Source organism: Hemitrygon akajei, chromosome 8, assembly GCF_048418815.1.
Source record: "Hemitrygon akajei chromosome 8, sHemAka1.3, whole genome shotgun sequence".
In the NCBI taxonomy this organism is placed as follows: Eukaryota; Metazoa; Chordata; class Chondrichthyes; order Myliobatiformes; family Dasyatidae; genus Hemitrygon; species Hemitrygon akajei.
Genome location: NC_133131.1, coordinates 122,592,661 through 122,613,619, shown reverse-complemented (window position 1 = coordinate 122,613,619; position 20,959 = coordinate 122,592,661). Strand labels below are relative to the sequence as shown.

The following is a 20,959-nucleotide window of genomic DNA, read 5'->3' as shown; positions in this document are numbered from 1 at the left end:
CGGTAGATTTTCAACAGACCAAACCAAAAGGAAGACAAAAGAGCATTCAAGGCAAGTCATGGAAATGATAATAGAGAAGCACAAATCAGGGGAAGGGTACAAGACCGTCTCAAAGGCACTGAACTTACCTCAGAGCTCAGCACAGGCTATCATGAAACCCACAGCCACACAGTTTTGGTCAGGCCACCCCACTAAACTTAGTCATGGAGAAGAATGGCACTTGTAAGGGAGGTTACTGTGACGCCGACAGTCACTCTGAGAGAGCTGCAGAAAACAGTGGCTGCACCTGGAGCTGAGGTTCATGGTTCCACAATCTCCAACACCTTGTACAAAAAGGATATTTATGGAAGAGTGGAAAGGACAAAGCCCTGGCTAAAAAGAAGACTATCCTTGCCCATAATGACTTCGCAAAGCATCACTTAGACGATATCGTAAAGATGTGGAAGAAGGTCTTGTGGTCAGATGATACTAAAGTGGAACTTTTTTGGCCTTAACTCTATGGCATACTGTTCATCAGCTAATTAACACCATTCCTACTGTAAAGTATGGTGGAGGTAGCATCATGTTATGGGGATGGTTTTCAGCAGCAGGGAATGGAAATCCGGTCAGGGTTTATGGGAGGGTGATTACTGCTAAATACAGAGAGAGATCCTGGATAAAACCCTGCTAGCCTCTGCCAGAAAGCTTAAACTAGGAGAACGTTCATCTTTCAGGAGGAATGGGCAAATCTGGCTCCATTATGCACTGTAAATAATCAGCAAACACACCAGGTTTGTACTAAAACAAAGACTATTTGATTGCTTAAGCAGGAAACATCTGTGCCAGATGATTAGCCAAATAATAAAAAGTTCTGGAAATACTCAACTGGTTAGACAGCACTTGCAGAGATGAAAAGCAAAGTTAATGATTATGGCAGAGCTAAATGTTTTCCAATTCTGACAAATGATCATGGACTCCTAATGACAGGGCTCTTAAAAATTGCTTGTCACTACCACACCTAACCCCAGCGCATTATCCCACCAGTACTTCAGCAGGCCCGGTACATTATCCCAGCATTACTTCAGCAGGCCCGGTACATTATCCCGCCAGTACTTCAGCAGGCCCGGTACATTATCCCACCAGTACTTCAGCAGGCCCGGTACATTATCCCACCAGTACTTCAGCAGGCCCGGTACATTATCCCTGATGCACCATCAATAACTCACGCTGAGACTTAGGAAGCGAGATATCGGCTTTTATTGACTGGAAGAATAAACAACACTACATCCTGGGGAAAATGAGGGAGAGCAGCAGCCCACAGTCGCCTTTATACAGGGGTCTGTGGAAGGAGCCACAGGAGCAGTCAGCAGGGTCTGTGGGAGGAGCCACAGGAGCAGTCAGACAGGTATATCTAGTTCACCACAATCCCACCAATACTTCAGCAGGCCCGGTACATTATCCCACCAGTACTTCAGCAGGCCCGGTACATTATCCCACCAGTACTTCAGCAGGCCCGGTACATTATCCCAGCATTACTTCAGCAGGCCCGGTACATTATCCCAGCATTACTTCAGCAGGCCCGGTACATTATCCCACCAGTACTTCAGCAGGCCCGGTACATTATCCCACCACTGCTTCAGTGTGGCCCGGAGCAGGAAAGGGAATGACTCAGTGCAAACAGATATCTGCACTGACTGCTCTGATATTTGAAGAGATTTCATACCCATGGTTCAAAGGTTGGTGAAAAGCTTTAACATACACAAACATCCAGAAACATCCTGCAACAAAATAACATACAGGTAGTAAAGGAAAAAAAATCAATATTAGTTTTACAATATAAAATAAAGTGAAGACACATTTCAACAGTTTAAAAAAATTGTTAAAACTAACTTTAATAATAAAAAATCTAGTGCACTTTTGCCGGAGGGGGATCTCTCATGCTAAAATGAATGGTAACAGATGGGTCTGGGCCAAGTTTAGCATGGCAGACTTCCCAAAGTACAAGGTGGAAAACTTGGGGAAGACTGTTCTAACCCAATGAGTCCTCCAAATTAACAGGCAAATCTGGACATTGCAAAGATTTCCCTGGGGATATCTGGGTCAGTCCCAGCATCAGCACTGACACAGTCATAGTAAATTTCCCTCATTAACTGTGTTTCTCCCTCCACAGATAATGCCTGATAATAAGTTCTTCTTGTGTTTTATTTCAGATTTCCAATGTCTGAATTATTTTTTATCTCTGATATTCAGAGACAGCTGAAAACTATTGAAATATACCGTATATAAATAATGAAACAAATCTTTAAAGAGAAAAACAAAAGTAAAACGCATAACTATGTAAAAAAACTAAACTAATACAAAATATTTTTATAAAGAAACTTACCTTTCCTTTTGCCTTCCAATCTGGAGCTCTACAATTCCCACTAAAATCAATGGAGTCTGAACAGGATTCTGAATCTCTTAATAAATCAGTATTTTCCATGTCGAACAGCATTCGTGCAGAAATCCCAGAGTAAGTTCATCAACAAGTTTCAGCTCTCATAACTTCTAAAAATGCTCAAATTAATGCTCAATTCATCAAATGAAAAGTGTACAATTTTAATTTTATGGTGATTGAAAAAAGTGGAAAGCAACATTACTCAATCTTTACCATGATACCAAACCTACTTTATATTTGCTATTTTTCCAATTGTAAGCATTGAGAAGAAAAACAGAAAATGTGAACATTTTTGAAACTTTTGAAGCTAATTTGTTCAAGTTAAAAGAAAACTTTATATTCAAAAGGATATTGGAAAGCTTCAGATGAATACTGAAGAGGGAAAGCTTTGTAACACAGATTACTTGAAATTAGTAATGCACAACTCGGTGCATCAATACTGAAAGTATTTGCAACAACAAACTATTAGACGTATACAGAAAACAAATGTGTGTTAATGATCCGAATCACAACATGCTCAGAGAAATACGGTTCCATACAAATATCTACAAAGACTATAAAGCAGTTAATTTATTTGCAATAATCCAGAGCTGCAGATTTTAATAAATACTAAGTATAATCGACAATATCCAACATTACTCATCAGAAGGAATTTCACCTGCTGTTGCATAAAATGTGGCACCGTTGTTGCAATACAATCTGACAATGAGCAACACTTGCGCGAATGAATCAGTTGTCATATAACTCTTAGTAAACTACCTTCTGAATTCAATAGTTATACTTGTTCTCGTGAGTGTCGAAGATGTTCTTTTCTCTAAATTTCCATCTACCGCCCGTATTCAAAATTATTTATAGTGAAACCAAGGGTTAAAAAGTCCAAAAAACAACATTTGTGGAGCTTCTGCGTGCAAACACTGATCTGTTTCTCACCTGCACAAATAATACCTGAACGGGTAAATTCCTATCGCTGTCAGCCAAACGCCCTTTTCCACCACAGAATTGCCACACTCTGAACTACCTGGCCAGTATGCTCTTGCAACTTCTGACATTTGCATCGCAGGTACGTTACCATTAGCAAAAAGATATTGTCAAGGAAACTAGAGCAGGTTCAAAGCGCAAGAAGATCTCTCAGCTTCCTGCTGATGGCTATAGTCTTTTCACGGAAGCTGCTATCTTAATTGGATGATAAAACTGGTGTTTTAACCCGAGGATCTACACAAAGACAACTATGCACCTGTAAAACCGGCTGCGTCGTTACAGAACAATTGTATCTGTAACATGAAAAGGTAATTAAAAAAAAAGCAAACGATACTTGAAATAAATGCTCGGCAAAAAAAAAGTAACTTTAACATTCAACCACGATCGGCTCCCATAGATAGGCAGCGCGCCAGCATTTTAATTAACTAACTGTTTCATGAGTTTTTGGATTCTGAAACCCCAATTCCTTGCTTCGACCATATATAACAACATGCAGATATGTACAGATTCACACTTACTGCACATCTTTTCAACAGTAAAGCACAATCGAAAACAATTGAACCACGAAAATGCAGTTTCAATAGGAAGCAAAAATTAACACGGATGGCCGCATATTTCCAAGAAGGTTCAATGGATGCAACTGTAACAATGGAAAACAAAAGTTTATTACGTCTAATTAAAAGCAAAGATGCAAGGAATTTACCAGTGCTTCATTCCCATTCTTGCACAGCGGACCTCTAAAAACTCCTTTAATGCTTCTAAAATGCCCATTGCTGAGATGTGTTGAGCTGATCACAAGATAATAGCACGCCATACGGTAATGAGTCTCCCATATGCACTGAGATTTGACATATGCAGAGGGAAATCAACAGCCGCACAGGAAAGTGAGAACAGGAGCCCTGTCATGCAACACCTAGACACTGTTTTACTTCACCATCGGCAGGCAGAGGCAGAGCACAGTCAACCAATCCTTCGGCTCCGACAATTAAATGACGAGGCTGCAAACCCAAGCACTTCCCGAAAGGCAGACCATGTGAAAATGCTAATCCTCCGTCTCGGGTAAGATAGGAAAATCCACACTATCTGGCAGATGCAGCAGATCGCCACTGCTCTAACAGGCAAATGGACAGAAGACCGTGCTGTGCCGTCCGTGATAACGGAGTCCCCTTTACGCACTGCCACCAGCTTCGGATACCACTGCTTCAGTTAAACTGCAGACTGCCCTCCAAACCCAGGTATGACAGCCACCAATGGACTGCTAACCCAGCAACTACCACACAAGCTACATGGGGACGGCGGGCGGTGGGGCGGTGGATTTCCACAGATGACAACTTCCAATCACGTTTAACCTGTACCGAACTGCAATGACATTAAGAACTCTTTCAGTATTTTTTAATTCCCCCCGAAGTCTTTTAGTTCCCTCGTATTTAGCCAGCCGTCTCATTCATTTCCTACGGCTGAATTTCCTTGCTTATTTTCTGCATACTTTCCTTTGCTACCTTTTTCTTTCCCCTTTCTGGCTCAATATCAAGCTGCAGCAAGAGCAGCAGCAACAGCCCTTTCCGGCACTCACCCCCTGCTGACTGTGAGAATGATCAACCCGGTTCCAAATAGGGTATAAAGAGGAGGAAACAGAGAAGAATCACTTTATCGTCTTACTGCCACGCTCCTCAGCAACATGCATTAATCTGAATTGTTTCATTTGCTGTAAACAGTGCCACTAGGGAGCAGGCTGGACCAAAGGCAGCCCTGGACGCTGGAGTGTCAGAGGAATGAGAAACCTCAGTTATTTTATTTGCAAATGTAATTAGCAAAATGCCAACAAAACAGCAGCACATATTGTATTTGTAAACTGGCCAACAAAGCTTCTATTGTTTACACAGCTAAAATGCCATGTTCATTATGAAATCTATCATGCATTATCACCTAATAACAGTAAACAGAGGGAATCCTTTGAATGAAAGAAGTCTACAATGTTCTGTCAAACTCTTCACAGGCTGATGATGCTAATCACTGGGCACCCTGGCAAATGTGGACTGAATTCTTTCAGGACCAATGACTTACATGTATAGTAACACTACCATAATGCACAGATTATCAGAAACGTTTAAGTTATAAATATGGAAAAGTAAAATTGAAATATGGATGCATTCCATTTCTGCATGCTATGCCAATTAAAGAACTCTCTTGCCCATTCTATAATTTACTGTTTGGTAAGTGCCTTGTCTCAAAATAAAGACCCACCCACACCTTAGGAAAGTGATTTATTTTCAAGACTGCAGATGCTGGAATCTGGAGCAAGCTTGATTCAGATAGTTGGCCACAGATTTCATACTTTGCTAAGGCATTTTGACTAGTATGCTGAATGGATTGCTCATAGAATAGCTAATATCAGAGCATAATGCTGCTTTTTAATTTGAATTACTTACATAATTAATACATTGTGCAAAGATGAAAGTTTAAAACAGTTTCTCTACAACAATTTAACTATACTGTTTTTATATATGAACAGAGTACCCCTCTCAAAAACATTCTACACCCACTACACCTTCTAACCGTTCATTAATCACAAAACTCAGCAGTCATCATCATACTAATGGTCTTCATAAGTATCTTAAAACTGCTGATCTATATTCTATTACATCTTCACCCACAAGAGGGAACAATTTCACAAAATTGACAGGTTAGATCTATTTGGAGCAAAAAGTTGTGAAGCTCAAAGTATGAGTCTACAATGGAGTAACAATAGTCCTGGAGGGAGAAAATCAATAAAATATTTTAGAGACATGACATCAGAGAAAAATAGGAGTACATAGTTCCTTCTAAACATTCATCTGTTTTCGTTGCCTCCAAGTTATTTCATAGTCAGCAAAGTGATTTTATAAATCTCCAACTGTGAGTTTAACTTCACAGTCTAAAACAGGGATTTCCAACATTTTTTATGCCGTGGACCCTTACCATTTTCCAAGTGGTCTGTGGACCCCAGGTTGGGAACCCCCCAGTCTAAAATAATGAGATCTAATCTTTGATTAACATGAAGCATTAGAGATTTTCAACTTACTGCTATCAACAAGCTCAATATATTATTTCCTCCAAATAGATCTTAAACCGGAACAAAATGATTTCTCCCACCCACCCAGCATTGCTATGAAAGTGGATGATTTTCTCAAAGAAACTAGCAAAACACTGGTATCTTAATTCTATATATTGGAGACACAACACTGTGCTGGGCCCAACACATTGATGCAATTGCAAAGAAGCACACCAGCAACTCTTCATTAGGAGTTTGAAGAGATTTTGTATGTCATCAAAGACTCTTGCAAATATCTACAGATGTACAGTGGAGAGCATTCTGACTGGTTGTACCAAAACTTGGTATGGACGTTCCAATGAACAAGATCAAAAGAGGCGACAGAGGATTGTAGACATAGCTAGACAATCAGAAGCTCCATCACTGGCACAAGCCTTCCCACCAGAGGGGGTGCCTTCAGAAGGCAGAGCCTCAAGAAGTTGGCATCCATCACCAAGCACCCTCACATCTGGTACATGCCCTCTTCTCATTACTACCATCAGGGAGGAGGTACAGGATCCTGAAGAACCACACTTGATGATTCAGTAACAGCTTCTTCCCCTCTGCCTCAGTTTTCTTAACAGTTCATGAATCCATGAACACTACCTAATTATTCCTTTCTTTTTTTGCAGTATTTATTTTGTAATTTATAGTAATTTTATGTCTTTGCACCTCTGCAACAAAACAACAAATTTCACATCATATAAGATAGTGATAATAAGCCTGATTCTGATTCAGACACGGAAACTAATGACAAATAACTTCAAACCAATCTCAATGGTGCACATGCCTGATTCGGGTGACATGCAAAAATCAATACGGATAGATTGTGTGTAAAGAAGTCCATTCAAGTGTCCTAGTTTGCTGCTTTATAAACAAAAATAGGTCAATATTTTCCACATTCATTCTCCCAAAATCTGCAAAATGGCTGTTCAAACATCTCATTATGTGATAATTATTAAATATTAAAAATTATTCTTCTAAAGAAGATAACTACATGATCTGATTGAAGAAAGAAATACACAAATCAAAAAAGAATGACTGGAACCATCAAAACATTTATTTTCTTCCTGTTTTACTCCTTGTGCTATATTACTTTTCTCTCTCTCAGTTTTTCTCTTTCAAAGAAGTTGGATCCCTGCTGGATTATAGTTCCATTCTGCCTGTGGTTACCTTAGTCCAGTGGTGATTGTTAAACATGTGCTAAGTGGGCTATTCAGACATAGGTTATGTCATGGGTGAGGAGATCCTTCAATCATCTTTTTATGTACGGTCGACTAGATTATGATCATAATCCTGGTCCATTTATCTCTGTCTAGTCCAGAAGGAACAGGCAAGAGCGAATAAATCAGAAGGTAGTAAAATTTCAAAACAGTTCTTCCAAGTAGGAGAATTCCTTCATTCTTTAACTACATTGTTTTTACTCAAATCGGAAATTTGAGTATCACAATCCCTTTCATGCATATAAAATCTCCACTGTTGCTAAAGGGCAGCATTATTTGATCTCTGATTGTCTCTGAAGGTCTCTGATTGTTTGAATACACAAGTAATGCTTTACAAGCAAGCATAGGCAAGATTTCTGTTTGCAAGTGTACCTAACAGAAAATCAATAGCAGAATTAGGAATGGAAAATTAATTCCACATATATTCAAAACAAATATTCACTGTGAATTAGCCTATTTTTATAGAAAATCAGGTCAGAGGTCAGCACATAGAACTTGAAAGAATGTAAGTTAAGACATGAACAGACCAAAATCAAACATGTAGATTAGAAGCAGAATAAGAAAGTACATTTCATACTTCGATACCCAAGAATACTGACTGGAAGATGGTAGATACATATAAGAAAGAAACTTTAGCCCTTCACAGCCCCTACTGTTCTAAATATTTTCTCTCTCTCCTGTTGCAGCATCTCTTTCCTTATAAAATTCTGCCAGTAGTTTAAAATTTACCAACCTGTCTGAAATATAGATCTGCATGACAATTATTCTTATGAGTAGAAGTTATCTCAGTTCTACATTTTGTCAATTGGTTCTGATGCTTCATTGTTCTTTGATCGCAACGTTGACTGTTTATTCTCCTCCATCGAAGCAGCCTGACTTGCTGAATTTCTCCAGCATTGTGTGTTGCTTAAGCTTTCCAGCATCTGCACAATCTCCTATGTTATGAAATAATAGTCTGGATTTATCTTTGCAAATTGCTTATTATGCTTCACATCATGAGATCCCTACTTACTTATTGCCTTTTTATCCAAGATGAATACCTTAAAAGGTTTCTGTTTTACTTTATGACTCAGTTCCTTGATGCAAGGATCAGTTCTTTACTACATTTGTATTTCAACCACCTTAAATGATCTTAAAACCTCCCTTATGTCTAGGTGTGAATGGCGTAGTCAGATAATTTAAGCATGGTATCTTTTCACAAATGAACTATACAGTGCTCTACAGAACTGAAGACTAGAAAGCAGCAGTGAATGTACGTAAGCAGGTAGATAGGCCCAACAATGGTTTTAACTTTCACAACTTATTTTAGTAGGATTAATGGGAAGGTTTGTTGACTGAAAAAAATGAGTGGACTGTTCATTCCACTACGTAATTTCCAACAAGCATCCGTATGTCCTTTAAAATTAAGATGCACTTTTTAAAGTCACATTTCCTGGAGTTAGGAATCTCACTCATTCTTCAGAAAGAAACATCAATGGAAAAATAAATCACAAGGCTCTCCCCAAAAGTTTTTGAGGCCTCCCTGCAGGTGTCATATGTAGATGATGAAAGAAGATCCACGGGGATGCTGTATAAATGGGCACATATGGCTGATGCCAGCAGCTTCTCTCCAAGTTCCTAGCTTCAATGGAGGAAAGATTCAAGAGGAACAAAGCTAATTATGGCAGTGCATCTCTTCATCTCCACACTACAACCACTCTCAGTACTGTTTCCAACATTTTTCCACTACTATCAACAGTTCCACTGCTCCATCACGATTCAGTATAAAATCATAAGACAACACTGAAACACTTCTTTTGTCTTACAGAAAACAATAATCACGTCTTCTATACTCTTCAGCGCCAGTGTCCTGCTGCATGCTGGCAATTATATAACCAACTCTCTCTGACACCCTATCCTCAATTCACGTTATTTAAACTTGGCTTTTTAGTTGCTTCGGTCTTCATTTACTTTTCAGCTATATAAACAAGCTCTATAAATCTTCACTTATCTTTCCACAACTTTCCCCTCCTTTAATTGATTGACAAAATCTCAGAAGACGGCCAAGAACCGAGAAATAGTACTAACTCCACTGCCCTCGCCCATGCAGGGAAGATAAGTTTTCCCATGACAGTTGTATATTCCTTGTAAATCTTCTAACACCTCAGCAAATATTCAGCAGGCTTCACAGTTTTCACACTGCATTTTTGAGATAGTGACTTAGAAACTATTTAATCCCAATTCTTGTCCATTGTTTTTTCTTTAGGTCCTTTCCACGTGCTCTTAGTCTCCTTGAGAATGGACTATACAACACTCCATGAAGCACAGAGAGAATCACAGAGCACTACAGCACAGAAACAGTCCAGTCAGCCCATCTTGTCCATGCTGGCCTGATTTTCTGTCTAGTCCCACCTACCTGCACCCCACCAGAGTGTTTCATACCTCTCTCATCCATCTACCTATCCAAATGTATCTTGAATGTTATATATGACCTCACATCTATAATTTCCACTGGCAGCTCATGCAATGGTCACATCATGCTCCGAGTGAAGAAGTTCCATCTCAGGTTGCCCTTGAATACATCAACCTGAAACATCAACTTTCCACTTACCTCCACAGATGCTGCTGACCCACTATATTTTTCCAGCAGTTTGTTATTTGCTCCAGATTCCAGAATCTGCAGTCTCTTGTGACTCCATGAATCCCACCAGCAACCAAAACACTGGCATGTCATGTGGACTGCAGTCTGCATTGGCGGAATACAAAGTCTAAACATGGGCAACTGCCAATGACTCATTGGAGAGTGCCATCTACTCTGCCTGTGCTAAGTGAAACATGGATAAAGACTTCAGAACTACCTATCAACAAAAAGCTGCTTACTTCTTTCAAATGGTTATCTCAGATATACTGTATAGCAAAAGCAGCCAAGGAGTTACAGCACAGTAACTGGAAGTATTAAAGAATCTATTTCCAGTCTGACTGATATGTTGTCAAACAGACTGAAACCTATTGAGAAAACTGTAGCTACTACCAAAGCCAAGTACTCACAAAAGCAGAAATCCACCCAGCTTTTTGTTAGGCTTGAACAATAACCACACAGGTTCTATGCTCCTCCTTGCAAATGAGAGTGTTGACTTTGAACAAATGAGAGAACTGAAGGTTTTGGAATTTTCTAGCAATCATGTCCTCTATAATCTGCAGAAAAGTTCAGATTCAATTCACTTTCAGCTTCATAGATATGAATTGCTTGAAAAGGAACAGATATCTTGTTTTGACTCAGCATGTGTATTTTATTTCTACTCCTTTACTGTTCTCCACTATGGAACCAGCAAGTCATCTGGGTGCAATGGCACTAAAGCAACTGGATATGCACAAGCCCATGGTCAAAGTGCTGTGATTGCATCAATCTTCAGAACCTGACCAATGACAACTTTGCTGAGATACCAGGAGAAGGAGAAAATAATAAGAAAGTCCTACAGATGAGAAATATATGGAGGGTAATTATTGCATTAGATATAAATTCACTATCTAAATTGTATTTGGCAATTTCATCAGCTATGTGTGTTTAAAAAAACAGGCATAGTTATTTCTCCAGTGTAGAAATTATTTAATATAATTATACATAAGAAACAGGAATCTCATTGTTTTCGAGCAGCTATCTTGCTACTTTGGTGTAAGGCTCATATATTAGAATGATGGTTGACGATATTGACATGTGCCTGGAAATGTTGTACTGACATGGATGATCAGAGTCTGACTGGATAATAATGTGTCACCTGGTATTGACAGGAATGTGTGCAGAGTCAATAATGCCCTGGGCATGAGAGAAATCAGAGGAACATTGGAATAGGGAAAGCTATTAAGCCTTTTGAGCCTGTTCCACCAATCAATACAATCATGATCTGAGTCCCAACTCTATATACCAATCTTTCCCTCATATCCCTTAATACCTCTGACTAACAAAAATCTATAAAATTCAAATATAAAAACTAAAAGCTCATCAAGTATTAACTGTCATTTAAGAAAGAGATTTCCAAACTTCTACCTTGCTTTGCACGAAGAAATAGTTCTTAACTTCACTTTGGAAAAACATGGACCTATTATTTGGACTATAAAGACCATGTACCAGTGTAAATTCCTGAGCTCTTTCCAGGACACAGCAAAGGTCCACAGGCAGTTTGATCTTCCGCTAAGATGGCAGTGTGCTTGGATGCAGCGGCTTCTATGGAACCAACCAAAGACGTTATTGTCTTTTTTAAATGCATTTTCTTTTACGATTGCAAGACCCTGCTGGCCATTAAGAAAAAGTACTGAAGATTTACCCCGTCAGCAAGTTGGTCGTTGGCAGAGAAAATGAAGTGCTGGATTTGGTGTGTATTATGCTGCTGTCTGTGTTGGAGAGGCGCAACAGTGGGTGTGCAAAGGCAGTGTGCAGTCTCTAACAGTGAGAGATTGTCTTAGTTGCTTTTCTTGATTGCAAATGTTAATGTGGAATGCTGGAAGTCCAATTCGATGATTTGTTGGTGGACAGCAGGGGTGGAAGGCAGGGGAGCTGCGTGTCCTTGGTCGTAGGCCTCAAAGACTAGGACTAGGCCTCATGCTGCAGTACCACCTGTTTACAGCTGCCCATGAAAGAGACGTTGGAGTTGGTGCGTTCCACTGGAGTGCTGGGGACAGTGTTGCACAGTGTCCAAGGTGGGGTGAGTGCTGCCCCTAGTGTTTGCTCAGCAGAAGACAACCATATTATGTTTGACTGCATATACTGCTGCAACATTCATGGACTACTGGTCTTGGACTATTTTTTTTTGTGTGACTATATTTTATTGATATCTTCTATGTGCTAAATGTGCCTTGTGTTGTGTATGACTATTGGTACTGTGTATTTCTGGCTCCAGAGTAACGCTGTTTCGTTTGGCTGTATTCATCGGTATTCACGTTTGGTCGAATGACAATTAAACTTGAACTTGAACTATGGTTTAATTCTGTCTAGAGCATCACAGTGGTGACCTGTGTTTGGGAAGTATACCTGCCAGGCTGAGAAGTAGGGGCTGGGTTATGTAACTTTTGACGGGTCTTGTGGCAAGAAAAGGCCATGCTGACATTGAATACCTCTCGTCTGTACTAATACTGATACTGAAGAAAGCTGCTGTGAACTGTTATAAACTTTTGAATCAGAATTGATCTCTGATGTGCCATTCATCGAAAAGATCCAATAAGCCAAAGCTGGAAGATGATGAATTTGCATGCTATATGCTGGGTGTGACTTCCTATAAGAACACACTTCCAGCCTCGACTGTTGGCTTCCAATTGGTCTAGCTGACTCTAATTGCCAAGGGTGTTGCTATTGCTTCTCTTGCTTTCAAACATTCCTGTTCTAACATTCCTGGTGAGCCCATGCAGTTTTCTTTCAGCAGGTAAGTAAAAGAAAGTAGCAATCAGGAAAGTGGAAGTTCTTCTGGCATTCCAAGCACTACAAAGGGATATTGATTTGTGAGCTATCTGCCTACAAATGAGTGTCCCTTTTCATCCTGCATCGCTGGTGCTGAGAGGTCAATGCCTGGGCTCTGAGTAGTCATCTCACATACAGTGGTTTGCTCCATAATACCCCAATATGCATTCAACTCCACACCACCCCCCTCCAAAGATGCACAACTAATCTAAGGACTCCACAGCTGTGCAAATCCTAGAATCCTACTGTAGCTTTTACCACTGAATGGGCAGGGTTAAAATCAGCTCTACAACTTACAGTTGCTGGAAAATTAATGCACGCAGTGAGACTTTCTCATGGTTGTCAGAGTTCCAGTTATGATAAAGTGTTAGAATATATGCACAGCTTGAAAGCGAGAACACAAGAGTTTGAAAAGAGACTTGAACAGATTGGACAAAAATCTGCCAAGGGCTGAAATGAGCAGACATCTCAAGAGAGGAAAAATGTCTTAAAAGATGGGTGTTATGAGGCACTTTTCACATCCAATGAAATGAAATTTATCCAAGGTACAGTCACAGTTGTAAGCTGGTACCACCATGACATACACAGTAGTAAGTAAAAGACTAAATACCCTTTCCTTACAGGAATGATGATGAATTTATTAATGTTGGTTAGAACACAGGGCAAACTTCTCTTTTTCTAAGAACATGAGAAATAGGAGTAGGAGTAGGAGTAAATCATTTAACCATTGAAGCCTGTTCCTTCCTGCAACAAGAGCATTGCTGATCTTCCTCAACACCATTTCCCTACAGTACCCTCATACCCTTTACTCCTTTAATATCCCAGTAATCTTTCAACCTCTGTTTTGAATGTTGTCACATACTCAGCCTTCTCACTCCATCAAGGTGGCAAAACCAAAAGATTTACCATCCTCCACATAAAGGGGTTTCTTTTATCTCAGTTCTGATTGGCCTAACACTTATTCTGAGACTGTAAACTCTTCTTTATAGACTCCTCACCCGAAAAAAATCCTCCCAGTATCCACTTTGTATAACTTTAAGAATTTTTGCATTGTAGGAGTGGCAGCAAAAATCGACATGAGCGTAATTACTTCTAACGTACTTTAATGAACCCGCCAATAAATGGCGACATTGTGTGCATGTGTGTGTACCCCCGAAAATGTAACAATGTACAATATAACTCGTAACATACATGGCAAACTTAATCCTTAACATTCTGGGTGAATTCTCCTTAATGAAATTAAGGAGTCCCTACACATGTCCCCTCACCCCCCAAAATTCACCCAAGCAGACAAAGTCAAATGAGCAAGGGCCTGCAAAACTCAGCCAAACCCACTCCTGCCTTCTTGTCAATGTCAGAAGGTCTGGAGGTGGGAGGCTGGCCCCTCTGGGAGTCTGTGCCATTTCCACTGAAGAGTCCAGGTCCAAGTGAGCAGGCTTGAGATGGTTCACAGAAATGCTATCCAGGATACCTCCAAAGACCAGCGTAAAAAACGTATACCTCACTTCCAACACACGAAACAGGCCATCATGAGATGGCCGCAGGGGACCCCGATGTCCATCATGATGCACAAAGACACTTCACTTCCCACAGACCCGGCAACAGGTGCGACCGCAGCAGGTCATGTTGCGACGTGGGCACCGGAGCAAAAGTTTTGGTGCAGTCCGTTAAAGCCGACCGCAGGATGGTGGACGTTGGCAGAAACTCACCAGGAACCCACAGGGATTGCCCAAAAACAAGCTCACCAGAAGAAGACTGAAGTTCCACCTTTGGGGCCATCCTCAGGCCCAACATGAACCTCGGCAGTCTGTCTGCCCAACAACCAACACTGCAGCTTGACCGCCCCCCCCCCCCCCTGCCCAGGTCATAGACAACTGCACACCAAAGCTCAAATGTAAACTGCATCTCTTGGTCTGAAGATATATCTGACAGGACACTGGAAGGAACGATCGACAAGCCAACAAATGCTCACGCAACTTGTGTGGCTAAAATGGACTACAGCGGCATGTGGAGAAATCTGGGATGTGTGGGATCGGGTATCGGTCAGGGGTCGTGGTGTCATTGACAAGGTGGTAATTGCCACATGGATGTCACTCCCACCCCTCCCGGATTTCAAATGATGTGGAGAGGGGAAGCCCTTGAACTACTGGACCACCTGATGACGCCCAGGCACTCCATGGTGTCAAACTCAGCCTTGGTTTTGGCTGTCTTCTCTGGATTGAGGTGCCTGTTGCCGATGTGAACAGGAGGGCCAGTGGTGAGGATGTGGTGCTCCACCCTGTGGAGGAGGAGAAGGTCAGGTCTAGGAACTCAGCGAGGAGGCGGAGGAACTTGTCAGAGGTGGAAAGGACGCTGGACAACTTTGAAGTGCCGGTGGCACTGAGTGTGCCGAAGAGGGAGTAGAAAGTCTCTGCGTCGATTTCCGGACAATAATGAGAAGGCCATTGGCAGCCCCCAACAGGGGTGTAGACACCACCACCAACACAAAATTCCAGCGGAACTTCTGCGCACCGAAGCACAACGCCATCTCACACTTAACGAAAGTGTGGATGGCACTGCCGTTCGCAGCCTCGAAAAACGGTCCATATTCCCCAGTTCGTATGTCCAGTTTAGACATGGGCAGGACGCTCACCTGAGCCCCCTTGTCACAGAGGAAACAGTGCCCAGAAACAGAGTCTGTAATGAACGACAGACTGCCTGACCTGACAATACCCATAGCAGCCAACAGGCGCCGGCTATTCTGTTTCCCATCTCCTTGATTCCACAGGGTGGGTGACATTTCTTAGCTCTCGGCCCAAACCTCACATGGTAGAAACATAGAGTAGGAGACTGTCGTGGCGATTGTCTCTTGTTCAGCTGGCATCCAAGTGGCCAAGTCGTCCAGCCGCATGGTCACACAGGCCCTCTTGGTGACAGAAAACACCTCGTCAGCCTCTCTCGCCAGAGCCCGGAGGTCTTTGAGGGGAGAGCCAGCCAGAGCCAACCGCACTTCACCTGGTAGTTGTTGCAGGAAAAGCTCAGTGAAGATTAAACTCAGCTGATGTCAGCCAAGAAGGGACAACATGTGGCCCATCAACTCCGATGGCTTGGAGGTGCCTAAGCCAGGCAGGGAGAGGAGCCAACAGGCGTGCTCGGACTTGGAATGTTTGAAAGCCTCTAGAAGGAGTTGCTTAAGAGTCTAATACGCCGACTTCTGGGGGTTGCTGTAGGACACTCATCACCCTGGTCGCTGTAGAGCTGTCTAACGCTGCAACGGCGTAGTAATATTTTGTGTCGTCTTGTGAGATTCCCCACCGTGTGAACTGGGCCTGTACCTGAGTGAACCAAATGGTAGCATGTTCCTGCCAGAACTCAGGGAGCTTGAGAGCAACGGTGTTTGCAGTCATGATTGTAAAATGAGTGAAATCACTCAGGAATCATTCGGAGGAGTGTTGGGGTCACCAATGTAGGAGTGGTGACAAAATCAACATGAGTGTAATTACTTCTAATGTACACTTTATTGAACCCACCAACAAGTGACACCATCATATATATATATATATATATGAAAAAACCCCATCCCTAAAATGTAATAACATACAACATAACATGTAACATGCACAGTGAGCTTAACCCTTAACAGTTTGGGTGAATTCTACCTAATGAAATTACGGAGTTCCTACAGCATGTTTCATTGAGGTTTGATGAGATTTCTCGATCTTTTCTTTAGGGAATGGAAACCCAGCATACATAATTATTTTCACTTTAATTTGCTGCAGGGATCAATTATGTTCACCCTAATGTTGGAGATAAGAACATAAGAAGATAGGAAATAGGAGCAGGAGTAGGTCACCTGGTGCGTTGAACCTGCTCCGCCTTTCAATAAGATCATGGCTGATCCGACCATGGACTCATCTCCACCTCCTGCCTTTTCCCCATAAACCTTAATTCCCCTATTATGCAAAAACCTATCCAATCTTGTCTTAAATACATTTACCGAGGTAGCCTCCACTGCATCATTGGGCAGAGAATTCCACAGATTCACCACTCTCTGGGAAAAGCAGTTCCTCCTCATCTCCATCCAAATCCTACTCCCCTGAATATTGAGGCTATGTCCCCTAATTCTAGTCTCACCTACCAGTAGAAACAGCTTTCCCGTCTCCATCTTACTCTTCCCTTTCATCATTTTATACATTTCTATAAGATCTCTCATTCTTCTGAATTCCATTGAGTACAGTCCCAGGCAATTCAATCTCTCCTCATAGTCTAACCCCCTCATCTCTGGAATCAACCTAGTGAACCTCCTCTGCACCGTCTCCAAAGCTAGTATATCCTTCCTCAAGTATGGAGACCAGAACTACACACAGTTCTCCAGGTGCGGCCTCACCAGTACCCTGTATAGTTGCAGCATAACCTCCCTGCTCTTGAATTCAATCCCTCTAGCAATGAAGGCCAACATTCCATTTGTCTTCTTGATAGCCTGCTGCACCTGCAAACCAACGTTTTGATTCATGCACAAGCACTCCAGCACTCCCAGGTCCTTCTACACACCAGCATTCTGCAATTTTTTTACCATTTAATAATCTGCTCTTTCATATTTCCTTCCAAAATGGATGCCCTCACATTTACCAACATTGTACTCATTCTACCAGACCCTTGACCACTCACTTAACCTATCTATATCTCTCTGCAGACTCTCTGTATCTTCTGCACAATTTGCGTTTCCACTCAATTTAGTATCATCAGCAAACTAAGATACACTACACTCGGTCCACTCTTACAGATCGTTAATGTATATCATGAACACCGACCCCTGTGGCACACCGCTCCCCACTGATTACCAACCAGAGTAACACCCATGTATCCCAACTCTCTGCTTTCCATTAGTTAACCAATCCTCTATCCGTGCTAATATATGACTCTCAACTCTATGCATCCTTATCTTATGGGTAAGTCTTGTATGTGGCACCTTATCGAACACCTTCTGGAAATCCAAGGAATAATGTCCATCTGTTTCCCTCTATCCACTGCACTCATTATATCCTCAAAGAACTCCAGTAAGTTTGTCAAATAGGGCCTACCTTTGCTGAATCCATGCAGCATCTGCCTGATGGATCTATTTCTTTCCAGATGACTTGCCACTTCTTCTTTAATGATAGCTTCAAGCATTTTCCCAACTACAGATGTTAAACCAACTGGCCTCTAGTTACCTGCCATTTGACTACATCCTTTTTTGAACATTGGCGTGACATCGCCATCATCGATAAGAGCCTTGTTTATAACACTTGGTCCAAAAGGCAGCTCTTCCAAATATGCATCACTGATATGTTGGTCTAGATTTTATCTCAAGACTGTGGAATAGGCTTGAATCATAGAAACTCCAGTTCAGGAGCTGAAAGTTTGGCTACTGACCTAGAAAGAAGGGCATACAAACAAAATTCAGTTTTAAACACTAAATTAAACACTCTGTTCTTTCCTGTAACTAAGTTTCTCCGATTTTCTTATTTCTTGTTCTGATACAAGTACAGGGTTTTTTTTTTGTTGAACTCTATCATATTTGATTAATTTGATTGCTATTTATATATAATAAGCTGTGATTCTTGTTTTGGGTCTCTATTGTGCTGTGGTAGTTTCAGAATGAAGATCATGGGGGTTAGTGATTAATATGTGGTCCATTGTGTTTTCACTAGTTTTCACCCAAGTAGGTACTTCAGATTCAAATGAAATGATTATATGTTCTTGACATTTGTATGTCAGTTTATTGATGTAATAGAGAGCGTCTTTCAAAAATATATAAACCTTTGAACAGCTACTGATGGAATAACTGATTTGCCACTTGATGATTGTCTCTTCAAGAGCAACAATGATAAAGATAGCAGAATCAGTCAAAACTATAAAAATCTACTCTAAACTTAAATTTTACCATGCCATTAGACCATAAGATATAGGAGCAGAATAGGACTACTTGGCCGATTGAGTCTGTTCCACCATTTCATCATGGCTGACCCTACTTTCCTCTCAGCATTAACCTCCTGCCTTCTTCCTGTATCCCTTCATGCCCTGACCGATCAAGAATCTATCAACTTCTGCTTTAAATATACATAAATACTTGGCCTCCACAATTGCCTCCTCATCTTTGTTCTAAGAGGACACCCCTCTTTATGAGCTGTGTCCTCTGGTCTTAGACTCTCCCACCATAGTAAATATCCTCTCCGCATCCACTCTATCAAGGCCTTTCACTATTCAATAAGTTTCAATGAGTCATTCCTCATTCTTCTGAATTCCAGTGAATACAGGCCTAGAGCCATCTAACACTCTACATATGACACACCATTCAATCGCGGAATCATTTTTATGAACCTCCTTTGAACGCTCTCCAGTTTCAACACATCCTTTCCAAGGGCCCAAGTCAACTTACCGTACAATACTTCATGAGTCCTCACCAGTGCTTTATAAAGTCTCAAAATTACATCCTTACTTTTATATACTAGTCCTCTTGAAACGAAGACTAACATTGCATTTGCCTTCCTCACCACAGACTCAACCTGCAAATTAGCCTTTAGGGAATCCTGCACAAGGACTCCCAAGCTCCTCTGCACCTCAGTTTTTTGTATTTTCTCTCCATTGAGAAAATAGTTAACTCTTTCATTTCTCTTACCAAAATGCATGACCACACACTTGCCCACACAGTATTCCATCTGCACACTTCCCAACACAGTATTCCATCTACACACTTCCCGACTCTGTATTGCACTATGTCAATACACTCTGCATGTCAAACCTCCAATCTTGTTATTCCTATGAAACACAGCTTGTTTATGAATGTGCCCATGTTATGTGAAGATGTATCCTCACTTGTTCGGTCAAAAGAGTTCAGTACTATACAATAAATAGGATTCTTCTATGGAAACAGAAATTTCACATTCAGGGCTTCCCATGAGGTCTAAAACAAAATATGTAACTCAATATTGCTGAACTATAGTATAGATTTCTAGATTCCAATGTTATTTTTTAAGTATCTGTCCATCTGAATAGCTAAGATTATCCACTGCTTTTAAGGTTTTCCCATTTTGTGTATATACTTACACTTATTCCATTTCTCAACATTTGCCATCTCAGTTGAAATTTCCATTTTATGTTTAATCTATTATATCTAATTCACACTCTGCCTAAGCCTTTGTGAAATCACTTTGCATCCTTTTGTTTGGTGTTGGCAATTGTTGACTCCCATGCTGAAATTCCAGTTTCATTTCCATACCTTTAGAACAACAATTCCAATACTGACCCCTAAGAACATCCCTATTTGTATCACTTTATTAACCACTGATGCTGTTTTTCCATTGTCTAGTCAACTTTCTCATCATGCTACTGTATTCAAGTTCTATAATTTTATCAAAAAACTTACATTATGGTTTATTTTAATGCAGAAATTATATTCATGCAAAAACTATAAAATGGACTCCATTATCATGAAATATACTGCTAAATATTTTAAACATAAAAGCTCTTTAATATATCTTTATTTTTCATCTAAATTAACTTTAATTTAATGTGTTAAAGTTAATTTACTCCTGTCATGAAAAACACACCCATTATTTGTTTTCCTAATTTGGAACTTGCCAGTGCATTTATGACAGCAGAGTGCAGAAAGAGAAGAGACATTACCAATCTCTGTTGCGATTTCATTCTTGCTACACATGGGAACTAATTATATCCTAAGCACAACAAAGAAGTAAATCTTTGCCTATCTGGAGTTGCTGACAACCTGACACTGAATCTAAGGGAAGTAATATACTCTGGAGGAGGCGGTATCATTTCACTTCAGAGTCAGTTTGAACCTTGATCACTGAACACACCATTGGAAT

General features: G+C 40.8%; 1 protein-coding gene across 6 annotated transcripts in view; it reads right to left on the bottom strand.

Moving 5' to 3' along the window:
- znf804b (zinc finger protein 804B) overlaps nt 1-20,959 on the bottom strand; it is a 969,027-nt gene that overhangs the window by 666,760 nt on the left and 281,308 nt on the right. Inside the window, exon 1 of one of the 6 annotated variants that reach the window (XM_073054517.1) lies at nt 4,098-4,934. The exons of the other annotated variants lie outside the window; for them this stretch is intronic. Within the exon in view, the coding sequence (XP_072910618.1) occupies nt 4,098-4,208 (111 nt within the window). The 5' untranslated portion in view covers nt 4,209-4,934. Of the gene's footprint in view, nt 1-4,097; nt 4,935-20,959 lie in introns of those variants that run through there. 6 annotated transcript variants of the gene reach the window in all.